The 24,778-nt window shown below is 59.2% G+C and overlaps 1 protein-coding gene across 1 annotated transcript; it reads right to left on the bottom strand.

Moving 5' to 3' along the window:
* Nucleotides 1-11,644: 11,644 nt before the first annotated feature.
* LOC138375359 (calmodulin-like protein 3) lies at nt 11,645-12,094 on the bottom strand. Its single transcript, XM_069458861.1, has one exon. The coding sequence runs from the start codon at nt 12,092-12,094 to the stop codon at nt 11,645-11,647; it is 450 nt and encodes a 149-aa protein (XP_069314962.1).
* Nucleotides 12,095-24,778: the final 12,684 nt, after the last annotated feature.

The raw sequence follows: 24,778 nt of genomic DNA, 5'->3' as shown, positions 1-24,778 counted from the left end.
TGGTCTGGAGTCGGCCCGGTGGGGGAAGCCGCCCAGCCTGGCCAACTGACGCTCCCGACGCTGCCGTGACGAAGCTCCGTGAAGGCAGTGGCCGAGAACAACACAGACGTTTCTCTCTCACAGCCCGGAGGTCAGGACCCAAAGCCACGGGGGCTGCCGGCTCCTTCTGGAAGCTTCAGGGAGAATCAGCCTCCCCGGCTTTTTGGCTTCTAGAGGGAGGCTGCCCACGTCCTTGGCTCGGGGCCTCTTCCTCACATGTCTCCCCCCTCCACTGCCCTGTCTGCCCCTGACCAGGGCCCCGAGACCACGCCGAGACCACCGTCACTCCACCCCCAGACTCACCCTCAGCCGCCTGCACGGGGTCCCTGTGGCCGTGTGGGGTCACGCGCTCCGGCTTCCAGGGTGGGGAGGGGACATCTTTCGGGGTGGGCTGTGCAGCCAGCACACCCCGCTCCGCCCCGGCCTGAGCCTGCAGCCTGGCAGACCCTCAGAGGCCGCCCGGGAGCTGGAAGCCCACCAGGAGGCCAGGCCGGCCGGTCTCCCCCGCTGGACACAGCAGCGTGCGGGGCGGGCTGGGCCATCGTCGCCGGAGCACAGGCAGGGACAGGAAAGGGCCAGGGCTTTCCGGCCAGAGACAACTCTGGCTGTGGCGGCTTGGAGGAGTCACCCAAGCCCTGGGCCTTGACCGCCTCATCTGGAAAATGGGAATAAAGGTATCGATAAATTAACCAAATCCCGCCCGAGGGTGCCCCGTGCTGTCTGTTCGTGCGAAACCAACTGCAACTCAGTAGCAAAGGCCCGAAAGCTGAACTAGGGGGATAGTTTGTAACAAACAGCTGTGATTCCGCCAATCACGGCGGCCAAGCTTCAGCCGGGCACGCGGCCGGCGGATCGGACCGCGCTCGGGCAAGGCGAACAGAGCTGCCGCCAGCACACTGTGTCCCATCTGGGGACACCCCCTGCCGCAGTCCGCTCCGGGGGCTGCCCGATTCCTGCACCGTTCTTTGCTCAACTACACCCAATTGGTTTTAAGTTAAACTCAATCGCTCGATTAAATTACATTGAATTCATCCAAAGTTCCCACCTCATTGGGTTGTTGTGGGAATTAAGTGGCAATTTCTGTTTTGCACGGAGAGAGCCGAGCGTTCGGTAAATGCTGGTGACGACAGCAGCGAGTAAGCGCCCCCATCTTTTGTGTGTTCAGCACGACAGTGTGCGGGACCCAGCTGTGTGTGCACGTGTGTGCTGACGTGTGCGGGCAGGGGCCAGGAGACGGGTGGGCCCAGGAGAGGGGGGTGCAGGTGACCGTCACCTGCTGCCAAAGATTCTCTCCCCCAAGGGAACCCACAAGCCACCGCCTCAAATGAGGACTTTGTAAGGCTTCCCTGCCCTCTCCTTATTTCCAGGGAATCCACTGATGGGAAACGGGATTCAATTGACTTCTTCCGCCCACCCCAGTGGGTCTCGCCCATCGTGAGTCACCCTGAGGGCGTTGGGGAGCTGCGTACAGGGCGAGACCTCACCCTGGGGCAGAGCTCTCCGGTGCCGGAAGGGCCTGCGTGTGCTGTCTCCCGGCGGCACGCTGGGAGGCGTGAGTGTGCCTGTGCGTGCTTGTGTGTATGTGTACACTCGAGGGCGTGAATGTGCGTGTGAGCACGTGTGTGCAGCAGGGCCAGGGGAGCAGGCGGCGGAGCCCCGCAGGCGGGGCAGGGCAGGGGCGGGATTCCAGGCTGTAGGTTTCCATGTGCCTGAGCTGGAATTTGAACTCGCGGCTGCCCTGTCTCAAGCGGCTGAACCCCGATTCCAGGCACGGTTGTTACACTGCCCGCCCGGCAGGTCCTGGAGTCTGGGGGGCCGCAGCAGGGATGCTCGAGGCTGGGGGCTCCCTGGGGAGCAGACACAGCCCAGTGGAAAGAGCAGAGGCTTTGGGATTGGACTCCCTCGCCGGTGCGACCTCACAAATCCCTCAACCTCGGCCAGTCGGCCAGTCGGCATCTCTGACCCTGAGAATGGGACAGGGGCCTCTTCCCTTCAGGGGGCGGAGAGGATTAAACGAGCCAGTTCAGGTAGGGTTCACGCAGAAGGGACAGCCCCGAGACAACTGTTGTGTGATACCCCAGGTGCTGGGCCCACCCCTTGGGGCTGCTCCCCTCCCCACGCCACACTTCCTTCTCCCCTGCCCCCTCCTCCATCTGCGCACAGACGAGGGCTCGGGAAAGGCTTCCAGAAAGGTCTACCAGGGCGGGGCGGGTGGGGCTCCCGTTTGGCTAGACCAGAGCTGGGACCCTTCAAAGGAACCCAGCAAACCCGGACAGAAAGGGCTGGTGTTTTTCCCATACAGACGAAGGAGGCAGAGAAGTTTGCCGAGGAAGTCAGGCCCCATTAAACTCACAGAAAGGCTCTTTGTTCCGGCCTGAGACGGGGTGAAAACAGTCACCGAAGAGGCCCATGGGCGTGTGTTTGCTTCCGTGTTCTCAGGGCGTTTGGCGAGTCACCCACCTGGTCCTCGTCCCCGCCCGTCTGAGTCCTCTGCCTCCTACTCCTTCAGGCCAGAGGGTTGCACGGTGGCCCGGCCAGCAGGGACTGCGAAGGCCTGTTAATCCAGCCAGATCATAATTTTTAACACAATGGTACATAATACTTACATTTTTATAGTCTCTGCAATGCTTTCACATGCTTTATGTTGTTGAGAGTGATGTGACTAAGGCTGCTGCCAAAGGTCAAAAAGCTAGTGACTGCCTGAGCTGGGCCTGGGACCGAGTCCCTTAGCACCCAGCCCGTTGTCACAGACTGTCATTCCTGGTGCTGGCTGTGGACAAGTCTGCCTGATTCTAACCCTTTTGCCTGTAGTACAGAGAGATCTCTATTAAGATTTGTTTGTCGCCATTAAATCATAAATTCTTCCAGGCAGGTCACTGTATGGCTGGTGGCCTGCAGTTGTGCAGTGTGCAACCTGTGAGACTGAACATGGCGGCCCTGCTTCCAGGGTGAATCCAATACTGTTGACTCCTTCCTCCATGGAATGATGCCCTCGGGGGGGAAATTATGCCTTTGCTTCTAAGACTGGTGGGTCTAATGCCCATAGTCCAGTATAACTGGGCCCAGCTGTGTTAAAAGAAACCAGAAAGTGAGGTAAAAAGAAAAGTTCTCCACTCCTGGACACATTGGCTGCAGGAGGAGGCCCGTGTGCTCTTGGGGGGCTTGGCTGGGTGGCTGTGGGCACATGGGCAGGGGAAGGGATCCATAGGCTGGCATTTCTGGGGGCTCTGATGGGGTGGAACTAACCAGCCTGACCTAAGGACCCAGCGGGCAGGGGCTTTGCTTTGTTCCTCACTGTCCCTCGGTGCCTAGCGTGTGCCTAGCGTGTGCCTAGCGTGTGCCTGGCACTGACCAAGATTTGCACCACGAACAATGCAGGATCGACGGAGGAATGAGCACGTCTGGTTGAGGAGGGTCAGGAAAGGCCTCACGGCAGCAGCAGCATCTGAAGTCGTCGTGGTCCCGGGAGGGAGGAAGCTTTCACCCCTAGGTGCCAGTCTGCATAGATAGGCCTTGGACAGAGGCCAGCGGCCACCTCCTGCTCAGGGAGGGAGCCCCGTGGGTGGGCACCTGCTCCGTGGGCAGCAGGCCTGGGTCGGAATCCTGTCTCTGCCACGCTGCCGTGGGATGCTGTAAGCCTCAGTTTTCCTATAGGTGAAATGGGCATAATAATAGTTTGTTGTGAAAACTAAGTAAATGTGTGTAAAGTGCCTGGCCCATAGTCGGCACTCAAGAAATGATACCTGTTATAAACACATTGGATTGGAAATACAGATACGTATGTTCTCAGCCCCCGGGTTTGGAATCACCTGCCCTCCGCTGTTTGGCTGGAGGATGGCGGTGGCACCGGGAAGTGAATAGTCTGCTCGTGCCTGTCCACGCTGTTCCTCCCACAGAGAATTTCATCTCCCCTCTTCTGAACGCATCATTCAAACACTTGCTCAGGTCTCACTACCTCCAGGAAGCCTTCCCTGATTACTCTGATCTGGGACTCTAGGTGCTAAGGTTTTCTCCCATTTCCAAACCCTTAAAACTCTCTTAGTTGTAAACACACAATCTTACAGCTTAGAGTGTCACATTGTTGTTTGTTTTGCATAGCTGTTGTTTGGATTTCCATTTTGAGTACCTATTTCTTGAGGGCAGAAATTCTGTCGTCTGCTTCTGCGTGCCTCCAACCACATCCCTAGGACGGTGTTAAATAGAAGACAGGCGTTCACTGCACAGGTGAGATGCTGCAGAAAGAAACTGGGCCGGTCCTCACGGCCGCCACACCCCGGGAGCGAGTTCCGGATGAAAGAGGGGGACACCTGGACTTTCTGTCCGGTGACGAGGTTGGACGGGCTTTGGCACGTCCTGCGGGGGTGCCCAGGGCGCAGGTTGCCGAGACTCCCCTCGCCTTGCAAGAAGCCCCTGGGGTGCGTCAGCCCCCTGGGACCTTCCGCCGGCCAGCGCTCTCCTGCCCGGGTCAGCCACGCGCCTGCTGTGTCCGTCTGGCCGGTGTCCTTGGCTCTGGTGTGCTGGGTTCCCTCAGTGACTTCTGTCCAGCTTGTGGTCTGACCTGAGGCTGCTTCCCCGGGGCCTGTCCTTCCTGTCCCACACCGGAGGGTAGCGCCTAGCACATGCCACTCCTCACAGCCCACGGGCCACGCTGACCCCAGACGCCTCCAGCCCCACAGAGTGCTGGCCCACGCGCCCTGACACGCTGCCTCTGGAATGACGCATGACTCACGCTTCCTGTCAACAGAAACAAACACGGAGCAGGGCCCAGGGGCCCTCCTTGGCTAAACAATTGTCGAAACCGAGTTGGAAGGAAAACCCGTTACCCAGAGGGCTTTGCAGGGGAAGGGGGAGGAGGAGAGATGCCAGAACAGCCGGCCCAGGTGGGACCCGCGCCCCACGCACACTCGCTCGCCACTTCTGTGCTCCGAACCTCCCGGGGTCCCTGCCGGCCCAGGGGAACCTCCACCCACACTGGGCAGGCCTGTGCGTAGCCGGCTGGGACAGCACTGGTGTCCTGGTGTCACCGTGGCGTGAGGAGCGCGTGGGCTTTGGGGTCAGCCCGGCCTGGCTTCCTGGCTTTACGGCCTCGGGCAGGTCACTTAACCTGGAGGAATCTCGGTTTCTTCATCTGTAGGATGGGTGCCTGCCTGGAAGATTCCCGAGAGATCACAGGTGACGTAGGGACAGTGCTGGAATGTAGGAGGCCCTTTATTACCTGCCAGCTGATCCTACTTCATTAAACATCTTCACCTCCCGAGCAAACCTTGAGGGTCCAGCAAAAGGAAGTTGCGTAGAATTCAGGGACCATCTGAGGGAATCTCATCCCGGGCCACCAGCACGGGCAGGGCCATGGCCCTAACTCCAGGCCGCTGGGCCTTTTCTGGTCACCCCGAAGGCAGGCAGGGCCTCCACGTGCCCTGGGACGAACGCCCTCATCCTGCTGCCGGGGGGCATTTATCGGTGTTTAGGAAGAAGCCCGAGTCACCTCTGTGCTTACGACTCTTGCGTGTAGACCTGCAGCCGCCTCCAGGGCGTAGGATCTAGGCGAGTGACACGGCCTCTCTTTACTTTCACAGGGAAAAATGTGACCACGAATATTCAAAAGGCTGGAAATAGTTAGAGGTTCACGGTTCCTTCTCCCCGATATTAACATGTCTTCATCATGATGCAAATTCGGCCCAAGCTTCCGTTCCAGGCCTGTTCTAGTAGGACCCTTCCACGGCCCTGGGAGGGGGCCCCCAGTGTGTTCACTCAGTCCTGTGTGTTTGTAAAATTTGCAAAGCTGATCTGTTTCGACTGCAGTCAGCCAGACTGCTGTCCCTTCCCGCACTCACCGAGGGGGTCTGCGGTCACTCCGGGTACAGTTAGATGATCTCAGACGTCCCCCTGCTGCCCTCCCTGGCCTCGTAGCTCAGGGCCCAGAGCTGTGGTCTCACTGCCCTGCGAAGGCGTCCACCCTGCGGGCCCAGAAGGACAGGGCGGTGACGGGAAACGAGCGTGCCGTGCACGGAGGCAGAGGTGGGACCTCGGGGAGCCCTACGACCCCCAGAGGGAAAACAGCAGGTGGAGAGTTAGGTTCTTGTCCAGGCCTGATCACAGCCAAGCTTTGGCCCGTCAGGAAGACACTGGATAACGGAGCTCACGCAGTTACGGAGACGCCGTGGGTCTTTTTGTCCTCTCCTGGGTCAGCCGATAGGCACTGGAGAGATCTTAGTTCCCAGATGAGCGTGTGGCAGCCCCGTGGGTGGGATTATAATAAACATCAGCTTCCCGAGGGCGGGGTCTGTGCCCGGCCTGCAGCAGGCGCTCAGCAAGGCATTGCGAGACTGGTGAGTGGATGAACGGACAAATGAAATCGCTGTTCATTCTCCAAACACCATCAATATAGCTTTGTCCTCACTCCACCAAAAAAAAAAAAAAAGAAAGAAAGAAAGAAAGAAAAAAAAAGCCATGGCGACAGCTATAATCCTCTTCCACCTGCCACCTTCCCCTCCAGAGGGTGTCGGAGGGTCAGCGGGACATGGGAGGGACCAGGTCCCTGTCACACGCATCGCCTCGCAGAAGTCCGTGTTCTAGGCGAAAGAAATCTCTTTTTAGTCTTTGGAGTTTCCTGAGGTCCCTGCAGGTTGTTTTTTTTTTTTTAACAGAAGGCTCAGTTGTTGCAGAACCTTTTTGCATGTTTTTGTTCCTTTTTAGTGGAAACCTCTATTTGGCAACAGAACTAAGGTTTCCTCACAGGTTTTGGGTTACAGACGGAGTCTTGCTCCATCCCCGAGCGTCCTCTGGGAACACCGTTTTCTAAAGTTGTGACTGTGCATAGCTGGGCTTGCATAAGGCCACCAAGCCTGGATTCGAGAACTGAAAATTTCCTTTTAAAATTAGGTAGGGGCGTTTGGGCCAGGAGTTTTATTTGGAGAGCCCAGTTCTTGGAAACACAGCTGGTATCTCCTGGGATAGTCTCAAAAAGCCTTCGTGTGCAACTTTAGACAATTTACTTATTCACAGTGAGCCCCGACAGGGAGGCCTCGCCGCGCACAGCGCTGTGCTGACAACTTGGGGAGACACAAGGACACTTTTTATTCCACTAGGCAAGCGGCCCTGCAGGTCAAATCTTCTCCAGGTGGTTTTCCTGGGGAGACATCTCCAAATCTGTGCTGTTGTGAAATTCTCCTTCACGTCTAATCACAACCTTCCCTGCTGATGTTTCAGACCATTTAGTTCTTACTGGAAAAGAACAAGTCTCTACCTTCTGCCTAATCTCTCTTCTGAATCGAAAGACCTTAATCTAAATGCCGGGAAGCATTTTCTTTCCCCAGCGGAAGCAGCACAATTCTCTAACCCAGCTCCTTCCTCCCCTCCCCGCTCGGGGGTGGTGATGGTGACGAGGGGTGTTTGGGGCAGAGTTTGCAATCTCTGGCCGGGCTGACCTCTGGGTGGTAAGAACCTGCCATCTAGGCTGGGCTAACCCTGGGGAAAGTTCTGGGGCTTGGAGCCCACTGGGGCCAGAGAACACAGCTGAGCCAGGCTGGCCGACGGGGCCTGCGGGTGGCGGGAAGGGGGTGTCCCTCAGCATCTGGGCTCTCTCAAGTCCGCACGTGACCGTGACCGGCGTCACTAGAGCAGCCCTGCCGCGTTCAGCATGGACTCCTACAGCATCGGTGCTGCTTTCTGGACAAAGACGCGAACAAAGGAAAAAGCCAAAGTGTGTCCACAGGCTGAGTGGAAACAAACACCAGCCCACCCGCAAAGCCCCTGCTCTGGTCTGCAGCGCGGAGGGTGGGGGTGTCTGATGGGGCAGGGGCAGCCTGAGATCCGGACGTTTCCCCGGGGCAGGCCCTGACCCGGGGGCACAGGGTCCTGGGGTGAGCGGGGCAGCTACACGGTTTGCAGGGCCCGGTGCAAAATGAACACACAGGGTCCGTTGCTCAAAAACTATGGAGAATGTCAAGATCATGACAGCAGAGACTTAAACCAGGCTTGGGGCTCTCCTCGGAAAGGTCCCATGTGGGGCTGGGGGCGATGGTGAGATGAGATGTTCCACATGGGGACCCCCCCGACCCAGGGCTTGGTTCTGTGGCCCCTGGATGTTCCCAGCACTGATGAATTTCTTTTCTTTTCTCTCGGTCCTGTCTGCCCAGGCAAATTCTGCCCGCAGCTCCTTCCTACCTCCTGTCCTCTCCCATCGAGGTCTGTCCACTGAGTGCCCTCCCCAGCGCTCAGCCGCCCTGGGAGCTCCTCCTTGGTGCAGCAGGAAGCGTGTGAGTCTGGGGGCCGGTCAGACCCGGCGTCACGCTCTGATTCACTAGCTATGTGGCCTTGGGAAGTTATCCAAAGTCTCAAAGTCTCAATCTTCTCTTCTATAAAACAGGCTATAAAAGTAGCTACTGTGCAACTTGCAATGAGGATTAAATGAGCTAATGAGATACAGGGCAGGCACCTCATGTCAGTGTGCCGCAGGAGGGCTCCAGACCAGAGTCCTTGGGGCATGCAGTGGCCACAGGTGAGACTGGCGAGGTTGGTGACTGCAGGAGGTGAACTTCACCATGGGCCAGCCTCCAGAGGGTCACTCCCTGGATGTTCAGCTCCTGCAGGTCAGGAGCCTGGGTGGCCATCCAAGAGGCCTGGGCTCACCTGTTCAGCCTCTGGATGCCCCCCTCCCTCGGCACTAAATGCCCGGCTCTCTTACTCTCCTGGGTAGTTCTGAGCATGTAAGGAAGAAAAAGACATGAAGAAGGTGTTTAGGGGACTGTGTGTGGTTCCTCCAGTGATTGTTCCCATGTATTTGTTCTCTGGTTATAGAAACTCTGCCATCATTTCTGGGTCTATTTCAAGCCTTTCTCTTCCCTGCACTTAGGAAGGTGCCTGCCTCACCCAGCACCCAGCCTTGTCCCTGGTGGGAGGGACTCAGGGATGCTGTGCTTCCTTACTTAGTCCAGATCCCTATCTGAGAACCTGTTGCTATGGAAACCACTGCCAGGAAAGCAGGATGGTGGGGAGGCTGGCACATGGGTTGGGCTCAGACCTTTCTCAGAGGCAGTTTTTGGTTTTGTCTTATTTGGCTTTGTGTTTTGGTGGAGAAACACAACTGATATTTCCCACCACTTCCATTCTCCACTCTCACCCCAAATGTGAGTTTGGATAATACATTTCTCCAGCGGGAACCGTAGGTCATTTTTAGTTACTGGCTCTGGGAGGCTTTGAACAGGCCCCTGGAATCTGTGGAGATAAACAGGAGCCGGCGACTTAAAATTGGAAGCACGGGAGGCAGAGGGTGCTTTATATAGCCTGGGAGTGCAGGAGCCGAGTCCTGATTTATGAGGGGCCCAGGAAAAGCACAAGAGAGCCGAGGTCATATTTATAAATTCCTCCTCCCTGGATGGATGGATGGAATGTTGTTCGGAGCTGTAGGCAGACAGGATCTTTTTGGGGGATGAGGGAAGGTTGCCTAAGTCCAGTTATTCAATGACTAAAGGGGAAGAGAAACGTCATGTGGGCCCTGATGCTTGCCAGAGCTTCCTCGGGCCCCACCTGGACAGGCGGGGATTAGACAGCCCCAGCCAGGTTGGTGGCAGGGACGACAGAGACTCCCTGCAAAGGGAGACTCTGCTTCTGTCCTTCCTGCAGAACTTAGGAACATCCTACCTCGTGTTGCCCCTTCCTTTTGGCCGGTGGCCGGCATTCACGCGGAAGCCTCTGCCACGGCTATGCTGCTCGCAGGCCCCGGGGGGCCGCTGCCCACCGCCGTGTGGGTGCCCTGTCCCAGCCTCACGGGCTTGCTCCCATGTCTCCACCGGGCGCTGCCGAACACGCCCGACTCCCGAGGGTGGCGGGGGATTAGCTCGGCTAGCTCAGCCTGAAAGGCCTGTCCCCACTTCTGTCCCCCTGGCAGGAGGAGTCACAATTCCCCCTGCCTTGGGGCCAGTGCTCACCTGAGACCCCATCGTCCTCGTCCCTCAGAAGTGCAGCCCCAGGAGCCGCTCCTGAGCCCTCCCTGCGCCCGTCTTGTCCTGGGGGCCGTGACGAGGCTGGGAGTGGGCAGGGAGCCCTCGGCGTCAGAGCGGGAAGGGGTCCCCAGCGGGGGCAGTAATCGCAGCTGTCACGTATCAGGCACCTGCTACGTGCCAGGTGTGCTAAGAACACTGTTCTCACGGAGGCAGAGGGGCGTGAGGGCCGCGTGCGAGCGGGCGGGGCACAGCCCTGCGTGCAAACCCCACTCAGCGGTGGGGCCCAGGCTGACCCCTGGGGCTCCCCGTGTTTCAGCGTGCTCGTTTGCAAGACAAGGACGTGCAGAAGAGCAGCGGCCCCGCAGGGTGGCAGCGAGTTTCCGTGCAGGCCGGGTGCCTGGACAGTGCCAGCACCCAGGCAGGGGCACGAGGGCCCCTTGCTTACAGAGGGTCCCGGCCTCTCAGCTCCAGGGCACATGCTCCTTGTTTTGCAAATGCGGAAACACAGGTGTTGTGGGGTAGCAGGAGAAAGGACCCACCCACCCCAAACACAACTCCCTTTGGAACCAAGGTGACCTCGGGCCAGGCCCCTGCGCCTCTGGGTGGGCTGGTGGGGCCTGGGGCGTGGCGGGAGCGTGCAGGACTGCCCGTCCTCGGCCGCTGTCGTGCCACATGCGCCGGCTGTGCGGTGAGCCCCCGGCGCTTCTCTGTGGGAGGAACAGAAACATCAGTTCTGCCCCACCCTGACCCACGCAGGTCTCCTAGGAGCTCTGTGCGGATTTCTAACCACTCTCGCTACCCGCTTATCCCTGTTATTGACAATAAATATTTCCAGACTTCTTTTTTGCTACACCCACCCATGCAGGCATTCGTTGCATTTTCAAAAACACGGAACATGGGGATTCCTGCCTCCTTGCAACCCGGGATGGTTTGAGTCGGAACCAGACAAAAGGAAACGGTGTCAGAACATGAGCGTCTTGTTTATTCCCGGCCGCCCTCCTGGCCCGTTCACTCAGATCTCCCTCCTTGCGATGGAGGAACGCAGACATGTTACAACCGACCCCCGCTCCACTCCCGGCTTCACACGATGAATCACGCGGCTTGGCGCGGACAGAATGGAGCGAGCTCGGGCTGCACGGAAGGGGGGATGTTTCCCAGAGGCCTGAGCTCCATGGCCAAAGCCCCCGTCACCACCGTCCACCCAGGGTCCAGCTGTCACCCGCCCTCCCGGACTGGTCAACAGGTGGAGGCTGCAGTCCCAGCGCAGGCGAGAATTCTGGCGTGGACCGAGGGCGGCAGCCCCCTGTCGGGGTGTTTGGTGCCCATTAGGGACCTGCCCAGGGGGCTCTGAGGTGTCATCCTGGTGGACACCTTTGGCCCGTTGTGCATGCGGAGGAAGGTCACCTCTGTTCCACTCCTGAGTGACGGAGGGTTACGGTGGGCAGGCGTGGGGGTGTCCTGGGTCCTGGATGAGCAGGTGGGGAGGTCGGCAGAACAGACGAGATGCAGGAAGCTGGGTTGTGTCAGCCGTGCCGGAGAAGCCGCAGTGTCCAGGGCACCTGGGGGCGGGGGAGGAGGACACCGGAGGCCAGGGGTTCTCGCCGCAGAGGGAGACGGGCCCCGCGGGCCAGGTGGGCAGCCCGGGCGCGGTGGGCGCCGGCTCACTTGGACACCAGCATGCGGAGGAACTCCTCGTAGTTCACCTGCCCGTCCCCGTCCGCGTCCGCGGCCCGGATCATCTCGTCCACCTCCTCGTCACTCAGCTTCTCCCCCAGCCGGGTCATCACGTGCCTCAGCTCGGCGGCGCTGATGTAGCCGTTGCCGTCCTTGTCGAACACGCGGAAGGCCTCGCGGATCTCCTCCTCGCTGTCCGTGTCCTTCATCTTCCTCGCCATCATGCCCAGGAACTCGGGGAAGTCGATGGTGCCGTTGCCGTCCCGGTCAATCTCGCTCACCATGCCCTGGAGCTCGGCCTCCGTGGGGTTCTGGCCCAGGGACCGCATGACGGTGCCCAGCTCCCGCGTGGTGATGCTGCCGTCCCCGTCCTTGTCAAACAGGGAGAAGGCCTCCTTGAACTCGGCCACCTGCTCCTCGGTCAGCTGGTCGGTCATGCCGGAGGGCGTGGGTGGCACCGAGGCCACCGCCGGTGCCCACTCCCCGGGCGCTGGCAGCTCGGCCCTGCTCTGGGCTGGCAGGCGGGGATCGCGGGGCCGCCTGGCCGGCTTTCCAGCCCCGGCTTGAACTGCTGGGGCTTAAGAAGCAGCGGAGTCCCCCCTCCCCATCTGCAGATGCCCCCGCCCTGTGGTTGCCCCAGGCTGGTCCTGTTTCGACAGGAGTCCAGGGAAGGAGCCAGGCCGGCCGCTCCCCGGGCTGACGGCGACACCCCTGTGCCAGGGGCGGCCGCGGCTTTCCACGCTGACAACCGCAGAGCCGGCGGGAACCACTCTAATAAAAGCTTCACGCAGGGCGTGGTGGGCGACGCCTGGAGACGCCGACCTGGGGCTCTCGCTGCTCTGCCCTCCCCTCTCCCCTGCCCTGCCCTCCCCTCTCCCCTGCCCCCATCTCCCACCTGCCTGTCCCCACCGCTCACTCGGCAAGGTGACCGGCCTGGCGCTCTGTGGCAGGATGAGAACAGAAACCCTCGTTACTGACAGCGACGCCCTTTCCTTGTCTCTGTGCGCAGAGCCTCGGTGCCTCGGACGTTTCCAGAGCAGGAACCAGGTTTCCCCGTCGGGTGGAGGCAGAGTGTTCTCTTACCCTCAGACTAGCTGCGATGCAGAAGGATTTCTCCCACCTGTTCACTCACTCACACTTTCTCGGGCACGTATTGAGCGCCTACTGTGTGCGGCAATGCAGTGGGAAGTGGCAGGATTGAGCGCCTACTGTGTGCGGCAATGCAGTGGGAAGTGGCAGGATTGAGCGCCTACTGTGTGCGGCAATGCAGTGGGAAGTGGCAGGATTGAGCGCCTACTGTGTGCGGCAATGCAGTGGGAAGTGGCAGGATTGAGCGCCTACTGTGTGCGGCAATGCAGTGGGAAGTGGCAGGACTGAGCGCCTACTGTGTGCGGCAATGCAGGGGGAAGTGGCAGGATTGAGCACCTACTGTATGCGGCAATGCAGGGGGAACTGGCAGGATTGAGCGCCTACTGTGTGCGGCAATGCAGTGGGAAGTGGCAGGATTGAGCGCCTACTGTGTGCGGCAATGCAGGGGGAAGTGGCAGGATTGAGCGCCTACTGTGTGCGGCAATGCAGGGGGAAGTGGCAGGATTGAGCGCCTACTGTGTGCGGCAATGCAGTGGGAAGTGGCAGGACTGAGCGCCTACTGTGTGCGGCAATGCAGGGGGAAGTGGCAGGATTGAGCACCTACTGTGTGCGGCAATGCAGGGGGAAGTGGCAGGATTGAGCGCCTACTGTGTGCGGCAATGCAGGGGGAACTGGCAGGACACCCCGGTCCTCCAAGGGTCACTAGCCGGACAGCTAGTCGGCGCGTAAACGGAGAGAGAAACCAAACAAGGTAATTAGAGGTTGTCGAGGTTCCCACGAACGTCTCCAAGAGGAGACGTGCTCACGGGGCGGCGGCGGTGTCTGCGGGCGCAGTGAGGTGGTCAGCGGCCACCTCTACGTGAGCACGGCTGTCGCTGCGTGCGCAACAGCAGAGTCACTAATGACCCCCACCCCCAGCGCGGTGCTCAGCGGACACGAGACTAAGCATTTCTTCCGCTCCTGCCTTCGTGCTCAGGAAATAACTCGGGGGCAGTTGCGGGAGGGACGTGGGCATGTGGGTGACACAGGGTGCTGGGAGCCCAGGGCTGGCTCCGTGGGGAAAGCCGTGGCCAGGACAGGCCTGCGCTGGACAAAGACTTCCGGCCACGAGGGATCCACTCGCTCCTCCTGCCTCGCCAGGGGCCCGAGGAAGAGGCCAAGAAGGACCCGCTGGTTTCCGGGTCGCGGCTTTGTGGCTCAAGCATCCTGCCTTTGCCCGATGTGCCTTTCAAAAAGACGCACTGACAGGACTCGTGAGGATTTTACCCAGTTTGCTCAGCTCGCCGTGACTCACCCAGGCCAGTGTCGTGATGGGCCAGACGGCTGCTGCACCTCACTGCTTGGGAAACCGTGGCAGAGGGAACGGCTTCCAGCTCCACGCTCACCTCGCTCCCTGCGCCTCGCGCCCCAAACTCGGGGCCCTTGGCCCTCCAGAATTTGTGTTGTTTTTGGTCTCAGGACCCATTTAAACGTTTAAAACTTACCGAGGACTCCAAAGAGCTTGTGTTCATGTGGGAGATCTATATATATATATATATATGTGTGTGTGTGTGTGTAAATATATCTACATGTACAGACACTGTGTTTGAAATTAAAACTGAAAACTAAATACATTTTATGTAGTTATAACTTAAACATAGAAATAAACCCATTGCTTGTTCACATAAATAGTATATTTGTATGATAAATAATTATGTTTTCCAAGACAAAGAATAGGGAGAAGAATGGCCTTTAAAAAACAGTTCTGGGCCAGGCACGATGGCTCACACCTGTAATTCTAGCACTCTGGGAGGCTGAGGAGGGAGGATCGCTTGAGGTCAGGAATTTGAGACCAGCCTGAGCAAGAGTGAGACCCTGTCTCTACTAAAAATAGAAAGAAATTATCTGGACAACTAAAAATATACAGAAAAAATTAGCCGGGCATGGTGGCACATGCCTGTAGTCCCAGCTACTCGGGAGGCTGAGGCAGGAGGATCGCTTGAACCCAGGAGTTTGAGGTTGCTGTGAGCTAGGCTGACGCCACAGCACTCTAGCCCGGGTGACAGAGTGAGACACTGCCTCAAAAATAAATAAATAAATAAAATAAAAATAAAAAAATAAAAAACAGTTCTGCAAATCTCTCTAACGCCCAGCTTTGCAGAAGCGGACCTGCCCTGCGCCCCGTCCGCGGCAAGAGGCCGTGTTGAATGAAGTCTACGGTGCTGCAGCTTCACACGATACGTGGGTGGGAAAAGGGAGCATTTAAATGGGCTTTTCAGAAAACGGTGGATGTTCTCTGATAGGACTTCAACATTTGACAAGTGGTTGTTTCTTAAAGGTAAAGCTCACCACGATGGTCACCACGCAGGGCTCTGGTGCAGGCTCCGTAGGAGAGGCCGGGAACAGTCGAAGTGACTCGTGCTGGCAGATCTCGGGGCACCAGGCGCCTTCCTTCCTGGAAAGAACCCGTGAAGAGGATCGGAAAGGCACACCCGGCTCAACACCAGGTCTGGAGGTGAGGCCAACAGTCTGGCCAGCGGGGTCCAGGGGGACCGGGCGGAGGGAGGCTGGGGGGGTTTAGGACACGGGCAGGAAGGTCTGGGGATGGTGGGTGCGCCTCGCGTCATTGCTGGGTCACCTGGGAAATATGCAAATGGAACAATGAAGAAATAACTCCTAGGACCCTGCCCCCAACCCTGGCCACTTCTTTTCTCAAGCCATCTTCCCCTGTGGTCTGTGGCCCGGTGAGACACCGGGGTGTTTGGTTTCAACGTCACAAGTTCCTACCAGCGACTTTCCATCAGGACCACCCTACGCGTCTCGCAGAGACGACCAGACACGCCTGAATTTGCAGGCTGTGCAAGGCGCGTGGTGCGGATCGGGGGTCTTTGCAGCTCACGCTCTGGTGTCAGCAGCCGTGACGTGCACAGGCAGAAGGAGGCGTGATGAGATGTCGAGGACACTGAGCAAATGCGTATGGGGACAGCAACGGCCTCTGTTCTGTGCCCGCAGTGTCAACCAGAGACTTCTGCCGCTTCCTGCTTCCCAAGGCCGGGCTGGCTGGTCGTGAACACGCCTTGCTCTCTATTCCAGGTCACGGTGACCATGGTCGGAACAACCGCGTGTCAGGCATCCTCACTGCCAGCAGAGCGGCTTCTCAACAGATGGGGGGACTTCTTGAGGGAACCCGGGGCCTGGGCCTTCCCTTCCCACCTTCCCACGAAGGCTGTTCCAGATCCGGCGTGTGACAGGCTCTTTGGAGGACTCTGGTCGGTCTTGTGTGAATCATCGAGATTCACGCAGGGCGGGGCCCTGGGCTGGGCTGGAGTTTGAGTCCAGGGAGCAGATCATTGTTCTGGAACAATGATCTGGAACAGCTGTGGTTGGCTTAGCTGAGATCTGATAAATACCAAGACAGATCGTCCGCGAGGAGGTCGGCGTGTGAGCTCGGCTTCCCGGAGTCTGCGGGGCCCCTGCCCGGGCGCGCTGGGGAGGGTGGTTCGAGCGTGGGATGGGGGTGAGGAGGCCAAACTGGGGGCGAGTTGAGACCTTCCTCCTCGCGCCGGGCCCTGCCGCTCTCCCTGGGCAGCTGGTGCGTGAGGCCGGCCCAGGCCGCCCTGTGGTGTGAGCCGCCGTCCCGGCACCAGCGGGCCCGGTCGTGGGGGGCTCCTGGCCTCTGTGAGCACCTCGGCCAGCACCTTACGCAAGGGCCACGTGGGCGCCTTCGCCTGGCCTCTGCTCAGTTTCTGAGAGCGAGTTTGATTCAATCCGGATTAAAGGATCAGCCCCAACCAGAAGCACATTAGTAACAGGTCTCAGGATAAAGCAGCCACGTAAGTGAAGATCTGTTCTTGGAACCTCTCAGTTTCCTGGAAAAAGGGCTGTGTCTTGGGAACAAGATCGGAGCTTCCCCCACAGCCCGAGTGAGCCCGCTCTTGCCCCGCTGCACGGGGCGGTGGGCGCAGGGGCTGGCCGGGGCTGGAGGGAGGAGCGGGCGGGTAGAGCAGGGAGCACTCGCCGGCCCTGGGAGCTGCTCCACCGGCTTCTCAAACTTGGTGCTTGACGTTTTGAAAAGAGTGACAGCCGGCAAATATCAGATGGGGCGATGTTCCTGAGAAGCGTGGGCCACCTGCTGTGGCGCCTGGCCCGGGAGTCCCGCAGAGACCACGGTTAGCACGAGAAATGCCGCAGAGGAACGCGGAGAAGACGAGACCTACCTGGACGGCTGCAGGGACCCGCACCATGAGGCTGCAGGGAAGGGCGTCCTCCACGGGGACCTTCCTGAGACCCCCACTGAGACGCGTCCGGCAGGCGCCCGAAGGCAGCCGCGTTCTTGGAAACGAGAAGTTTGGTGTGCCCTTCAGATCCACAGGGAAAGTGAACTTCGTTTTGCAGAATAGATCTGGAGAAAAGAAAAAGAACTTCAAATGTCGGCAGCACTTTGTATTTCACCCATTCACCCTTCCATCCATCATTATTGCTCCTCCAGTTAGTGTGCCCCGAGAGTCATCTTGCGCTAGCGCCGTGCCCGGCCCGGGGACCTCCAGGTGGTTTCCGCAAAGTCCCACTGTCGTGGGTGTCATGGGCTGTGTTTCCTGCCAGGCCTGGGACGCACCCGGGGGGTCTCTCCCCTGGACCTCCCCACCCTCCCTTGCTCTCCCGGACCCTAAGTCCTCGTGCTGAGCTGAGTTCTTGGGAGAGATGGGGTTAAAGCTGGAACAGGTGTTTCCTCAAATAAGACGCTAGCTGATCAGCACCTACGGGGTCTCCGTGTGACCGAGTGGGGTCTCCTGCAGGAAGCGGGGTGTGTCTCCACCGTGGGCTCCGCAGGGCTGCCTGTGACGTCGGGGTGTGAGCAGCAGCGGCCTCACCTTTGCAGGGGGACAGCTCAGTGGGGAAGACCCCGTGCCACCTTCACACTAGATGGAAAGGAACCCGTATGGCAGGAAGGGGCCGGGCTTGGGGTGAAGGGCCCCCCGGGCTGCCCACCCACCCACAACCCCTGTCATTAGACAAAGGGACTTACAGGACTCTGGGTCCCGCATGGGGAGAGGACACCTCCAAGAAGGAATTTCAGATGCACCTTAGGGAAAGATGTTTACATTTTGAGGAAACAAATACAACATGACGGTCAATTCAAATACTTAGGACTGGTTTAGAGGACTTGAGTCCTAAGAGCTTACTTGATGGAAAAGGATCACAGCTTGGAACGTACCAGAGAAAGGGGCTTGGGCCAGTGTCAGGATTTATGGGCAATAAGCAGAACGAGAGTAAGGTGCCAAAGCCAAACATGTGTCCCTGCTGGTCCTCAGACAGTGACAAGGTCAAGCCGGTGTACCGGGGGAGGGGAGGACGAGATTAACCCCCTCCAGGACAGAAGGTATCAGAACGTAAGGAGGGAGGACCCAGGAAGGAGGAACGCCCGGCTCTCCTTTCTAGATGCCAGAGAATGGTCAGGCACGCTGAACACACAAAAACCAGCGGAGAACGCTCTGTAGGCAGAGGAAGGTGGAAGATCTTCAAGAATGAAGTATTTCCGCGTGTTGAACGGAGAACATTAAACACAAGGCTGAGGAAGCAGAAATGAGAAGAGGAGAAAATGTCCAAGCTCAGGAAAAGAGATCTTCGGCCCGGCGGCGGCTGGGCTATCCAGGAACAGCGCAGACCCAGCCAGGACCAGAGGGCGCTGGTCACAGAATGTCCCCGAAGATAAGATAACGGTAGACTTACGTAAACACAGACTGATTACAGTGACATTGTTTCCAAGGATTTCATGGAAATGCCTCCAGGATCCTCTACGTACCCACTGGTTTGCATTTAGGTTTTTACACGGAAGGGGAGCAGTTACGTGTGTTGTCAAAGCCCTGTGACTGGGAGGGGACAGCTGAGGCTGAGCCACCTCCTCCTGGCACGTCCTGTGGTCTCACCCCTACTCCTGTGTGCCCGGGATGATGCTGGGACATTCCGGGCTGTGTTTCTGGGCTAGGCAGCCATGCGGCTGAGACTTATCGGGTCTCCGGGGGCTGCAGGAGCTGGGGCTGGGCCGCCTTCGGTGGCTCGTGGAGAACGGCGAGGCTGTCAGGTGACCAGGGGGGCGCTGCGATGCCCTGGATAACGCCTGGGCTCCAGAGTCAGGCAGCCCAGGACTCACATTCCCGCCTCTTCCGTGGACTAGTTTGGCGACATGACTAAGCCTTAATTGCTTCATCTGCAGAATAAGGATAAGTGGGGAGGAAAAATGAGGTCATGCCTGAGAGCCCTCAGCACAGCACCTGGCGCACGGGAAAGGTGTGTCCACGTCACCCGCCTCCCTGGGGCAGCAAGGCGGCGGTGGCTTCGCCGTGGCTCGGCCCAGTTTAGGCAACGGGGCATTGCGGGCTGGCGTGGGCGGCTGAGTAAAGGGTGGCGCTGGTGCACCGACATTAGCACACCTGTGCCAAGGTCTCCAGAAACCCCAAAACAGGTGGCACGAACAGCAGGGCCTGTGTCACATAAGGCACAGTGTCGCTGTGACCAGGAGGCTTCAGGACGGGATGTCAACACACCGGAGTCATGAACTCGTTATGAACTAGTCACCATGAACTAGTTAAAGCCAATATGAAGCTCCAGCAACTTCCCCAGGGGAGGAGGCAGGAAGGAGAAACAGCTCCGGTGCTGGGATGCTCGCAGCCGGACGGAGGGGATTCCGGGAGGGGGAGGGAAGGGAAGCTACGGTGGCTCAGAGACGGCTCCGAGGGTCTCGTCTAGGGGAGCAGGAGACACAACTGATTACGGCAATGGGCGTCCACTCCTCCGGGCCAGCAGAAATGACACCCCTTCCTAGAGTGTCGCAGGTGTGGGAGCAGAACCTAGCGTAGGAAAGAAAGAAAAGGCTGATGTTAGAGCCAGGAGGTGCGTGGTGAAGGGATATATGGATTTGTACGGGAGTGGTATATAGCAGCTGGGGAAATGTTAGGGGTGGATAAAAATGGCAACTGTGTACATATCTCATAATTAAACACGTATCCAACAGCAGGGAGCCCCCAGAAGAGACAGGAAGAAATACTTGCGGCAAAGGCACACAGTCTTCGCAAGTCGGGTGTTGAAGAAGTCCAAGGCGGTGGCATCAGTGCTGGGAGACGGTTGGGGTGGGCAGGGGGCAAGCGGGCCCCAAGAGCCGCAGACGTCTGGTTGGGAACGGCAGCCACGAGCGTGTGGAGCCCACTGGGCGGCCGGTATGTGACAAACGCCAAGCGAGTCATGGCGCCCCCGTGTTTAGATTCCAGGTTCATTCCCAGGGGCGGGCTCCTTCTCTTTGTGCCTCAGTTTCTCAGTCTCTGAAATGGGGTTAACCATGACCGCCCCCAAAACTGGCCTCAGGAATGGGAGGAAAGTGTCATTCACACGCGAGCATCAGGTGTGTCCACGTGACATGAGTGCATGTTTAGTGGGAAGACGCACTTATCCTCAGCCCAGCCACTCACCGTCGGGAAACCCCACGGCCAGACGAAGGGCTGGGGGTGTCCACAGACCCCGGCACGGAGCTCTGGGCACAGGCAGAGGCCGAGAGTCAAGTGACAGAGGAGGCCTGGACTCGGGACCCCTCCCCCGGGGTGTGCACATCCCTGCACCTGAGTCTCCGCCACCCAGGTGGGCGCGTCGGACCCGTGAGGCACCTGGTGAAGGAGCGACTTTTTTACTGTGTTTTCAAAAAAGTTTATCTTTTCTTTGACAGCTTTGGGGTTTGTTTCTAGGATTATTTACATACGTTTCTGTCTCACCTCTGCTTTTGCATGTTCGTCTGCTCGCATTTGTGGTTCAGATCTGAACTCCCCCGGAGCATGTTTGTACTTGTGCGTCACGGCAATTGCTGGGACTGAGAGGACGCCCACCGTGTGCAGCGCTCAGGCTCCTGGCGGTCTCCACGCTCAGAGCGCCGTCCCCATCCCAGAAACGCATCAGCAGCCCCAGCACCACCCTCAGAACTATCGATGAAAGATGCCGATTTACAAGCTTGGTTCACTCCCTTTTATCCTGGCAACTCTGAGTTCTGCCTTAAGTTCTACCAATAGTGTAAAAGCCGTGAAATCGTGCGTTTCTGAATTCAGAGAAGACCCGAGAGCTCAAAACAGCAAACCTGGTCTGCGGTGAGGGTCCTCATGCCTCGGCCAGGACGAAGCCGGGGGGCACCTGGCAGGGAGTCGGTGCCGGCCGGTGGTGAGGGTGACAGAGACGGCTCCGGCTCGCCAGGCGGCTGAGCTGATGCTTTCACCTCTCGGGGACCCTGACGGCAGGTGTGGCCTTATCTCCTCTGCAACGGGGCCGAGATGTGGAGGGACGGGAGCAGCTCGCCCCAGGCTGCAAAGGTGGCAAAACGCAGAAGCCAAGGCTGACCCCACAGCGACCCGACCACGTGCTGTCGCCTCTGTGGGGAAGGCGTGCAGTGTGCAGGGTGCCCGGGAAGGGGCCTGAGCTGCCGGCTGTGCGGCCCATTTCTAGCCCTCGCTGCTGGGGAACATCCCCACACAGCTGAGCTCTGACAAGCTGCTACACACAGGAACAGGAGGACACCGTCCCACACTCCTGCGCCTGACACACACGCACATGCGTGTGCACATACAGATACACACACCTACACACACGCACACGCGTGTGCACATACAGATACACACACCTACACACACGCACACGCGTGTGCACACACAGATACACACACGCACACGTGTGTGCACACACAGATACACACACCTACACACATGCACGCACATGCAGCCACTGCACAGGGCAGTCCCACGACCGTAACTGTCCCCTCCTGCCCTCAGGGACCCGTGCAGCCCTGGCTGGAGAGGTTTCCGTCCTTCCTCTGGCGTCTGCAGAGGCCTTCACGCCTCCTCAACGAAAGGGAAGGGCACCCTCTCTCCAGGGCCACCGTCATCCTCCCCAGGAACAGGTGGCATTTCCGTGGGGGGCTCGGCTGAGGGGCGGGAGAGGGGCTGAGTCTGGGAGGAGAGGCCACCCCCAACACGTGAGCAGAAGGGCTCAGTCTCCCCCAAACCCGCTCGCGTCCCTCCTCCCTGCTGACCACAGCCCCTCCGTCCTCGCCGGGTGCCGGCTGTCCCCTCTCAGCCGGCCTGAGCCCCCCGCTGGCTCCTGCCCCCACACGGCTGGGGGTGGGGGCCGCCACGCAGGCCTGGACCCGGGGCCTTCTCCCCTGCCGCGGATCCACCAGCGTTTGCTTCCCACGTGTCCCCGGGGGGTCCTCGCGGGATGCAGGCTGGGCCCCGGCCCTGTCCCTCCGCACGCAGGGAGCGTCCCAGGCAGGAGGGAGGCCCGCTGAGGTCTCTGCCACCGCACCGCGGAGCCGGGCTGGCTCTGCACCCGCTGCTGCGGCTCCACCAGCAGAGGACGACGGCTCGCTCGAGCTCCCCTAGGGGTGACAGCACGTGCCGTGTCGTCCTCGTAAGTGACGCCTCGTTGGACCGTGGGGGGCTGTCTGTGGTGAGGGTGTGACGAGAGAGCAACCCTCTGCCCAGAGCTGGGCCCGAGCAGCGCGCGGCGCCTCCCAAGGGGGAGGCCGGGGAAGGGTCAAGTTCGCAGCGGAGGCGGGACTCCGGGTGGAGAAGACCTCAGAGCTCAGCCAGCAGTCACAGGACCTCACCTCCCTGGGCCTCAATCTCTTCATCTGGAAAATGCACATCACATGCGTGCGGCCACCTACCCGCCCGTGACGAGAGCGCCTGACGCTGTTCTGGACGGAGGCGGCTGCTCTGCGTGGAACCGCGGCTGCGGGTACTGACGTCGGGAAGCCTGGCCGGTGGGACTGACCTACGACCCCGGTGGGACTGACCTACAACCCCGGGGCCGACAAACCTAACTTCTCAGTTCAATCGAGAAAGGTCTCATCGCAAAATCCAGCGTGAGCTCCCGCTTCGAGCAGATATTTTCCTGAGTGTTGGTTTGCATCAAACACGAACCAGCTTGTTCCTGAACATGAAGTTTGTCACGGAATGACAACACCTTCTGCTGGTTCCGTGCTTTGGGTTTTGACCCCCCGTACTCCGGTCAGACACGGGGGGCCTTATCATCCTACGTCACAGGTGAAGATGTTGAGACGTGAGTTCAGTTGCCGCATCAGGGGCGGAACCGGAGCCAACAGCACGAGCCTCCTGCTGCTGTTTGCAAAGTGTTATTTAATAACCAGGGAAAATAATACGGAAATAACGAATGAGTGTTTGGATTTTAATCACAGGTCCTGCTAATGGGATGAGACAAAAAGGAAATTTCAAATATAGATTTAAATATTCAAATACTGTTTAAAGCAATAAATGAAGGAGCTGGGCTGAATCTAGTTATTAAAAACCTCACCCTTCCGGCGCTCCTACGCAGCAAGATGCTTTTCTGCTCTGGTCTCCAGGCTGGACTGACCTTCCCCACCCAGAACTGGTTGTCGGTGTCATTGAGAAACCGATTGCTCAATGTTTATTGAGGTCTCAGTACTATTCCAGCTCGGAGGTGAGACGGCAGCCCCTCTCCGAGCACCTCTGTGGCACGAGCCAGACAACTGATGCACCCCCGACCCCCGTATCTCTCTTCCCATCTGGTTCCCCGGTCCAGGGTGGGCTGCGGCGCCAGCCGTGGGGAGGGCTTTGTGTGGCTGCACTTTGGGGAGGAGAGGACGCCTGCTGGGTCAGGTTGGCCGAACCGGAGGGAGGTGGAATTTACAAACCGTCTCAGGAGGAGAGTGAAGGTGTTTGTTCCTCATGTTCGGGCAGGGGTTGGGGGCGCGAACCGGAATCTCCAGGGATCAGAAGGGACTTTCTCGAGGACATCATTGTGGGGACTCCAAGGCAAAGGTGCCCTCACAGGTGTGGGCCCCACCACTGGAAGGACCCGGGCATGGTACCCGAGGGCTGAGCTCTGCTCGCTGCCCAAGGCAGTGGGCCGGGTGGGTTCCCTCCCAGATGACAGATCGGACCGAGGCCCCAGGGAGGGCCCCAGATGCGTTTCTGCGCTTAGGGCTGAGGCATAGCAAACCCCCAGCTGGGCCAAGTGCTGCATCCTCCTGCCCCTCGGCACTGTCGGGGCTGGCCCGCGCCGGGCACCAAGACCACCCCAGTCTCGCCACAGCAAGACCCCAACCGTAGAGGTTTGACCACCGTGAATGGAGCACGTGCCGCTTACCTCCTGGGTGTCTGCCCAGAGAAGCTTGGGCCGGGCAACAGAATGGAGTGGCAGGAACCCCGAGCGGCAGGGGGAGGCTTTGGGGACACAAAGCTCTTCCCTCCCCTCCGAAACCGCACCCCGTATGTTCACTTAATAAACGAAGTCTCCGCACCAGCTGTGGTTCTGAATGCACTTCCCCCGCCTGCCCCTCCCGGCCCCTTGCTTTCTGGAAGGCAAGGGGGGGCCAGTCCATCCTCCGTCTCTAGACCCTGGATGGGAATTTGATGGAACCCAAGGCTGCAACCTGACAGAATCGATGGTACCACCCACCCCCTGCCCCCAGCCCCAGCCGCAGGGACAGAGCTGGGCACAGCCTGGAGAGAGAACAGAAGCAGCAAGCACAGCCCCTCCTCCTGGCCTCCTCTACCCACCCTGCCCCAGTGTCCTGAAGTCGGGGAAGGTGGCACCTGGGCAGGATGTCCTGGAGTGGGTGGTCTGCAGGGGACACTGTCCCTGGATAGGATGTCCTGGAGTGGGTGGTCTGCAGGGGACACCATCCCTGGATGGGATATCCTGGAGTGGGGTGGTCTGCAGGGGACACTGTCTGTCCCTGGATGGGATGTCCTGGAGTGGGTGGCTGCCATCAGGGCCAGGAGGGGCTGGCCAGTTGCAAGCCCATCACCCCGCCATGTTGCTTCCTGCAGACTCCCCGGGGCCCTCCCCCTCCAATTCCTGCATTTCTTGTCTGCAGCTGGTCTGTCCCTCCCTGGGAGGAGGCTGTTGCCCGAGGACATGGGGAGGGTGGGGAGGCTTCCTCCTCCCACTGCTCGTGTGCAGAAAAGGAGAGGCTCCCCTGCCTGCCGCTGTGCCCGCCACAGACGCCCTGGGAGCAGCAGGTGGACGGACGCAGC

Source organism: Eulemur rufifrons, chromosome 25 (genome assembly GCF_041146395.1).
Source record: "Eulemur rufifrons isolate Redbay chromosome 25, OSU_ERuf_1, whole genome shotgun sequence".
NCBI classification, from domain to species: Eukaryota; Metazoa; Chordata; class Mammalia; order Primates; family Lemuridae; genus Eulemur; species Eulemur rufifrons.
This window is presented reverse-complemented; position numbering and strand designations above follow the sequence as displayed.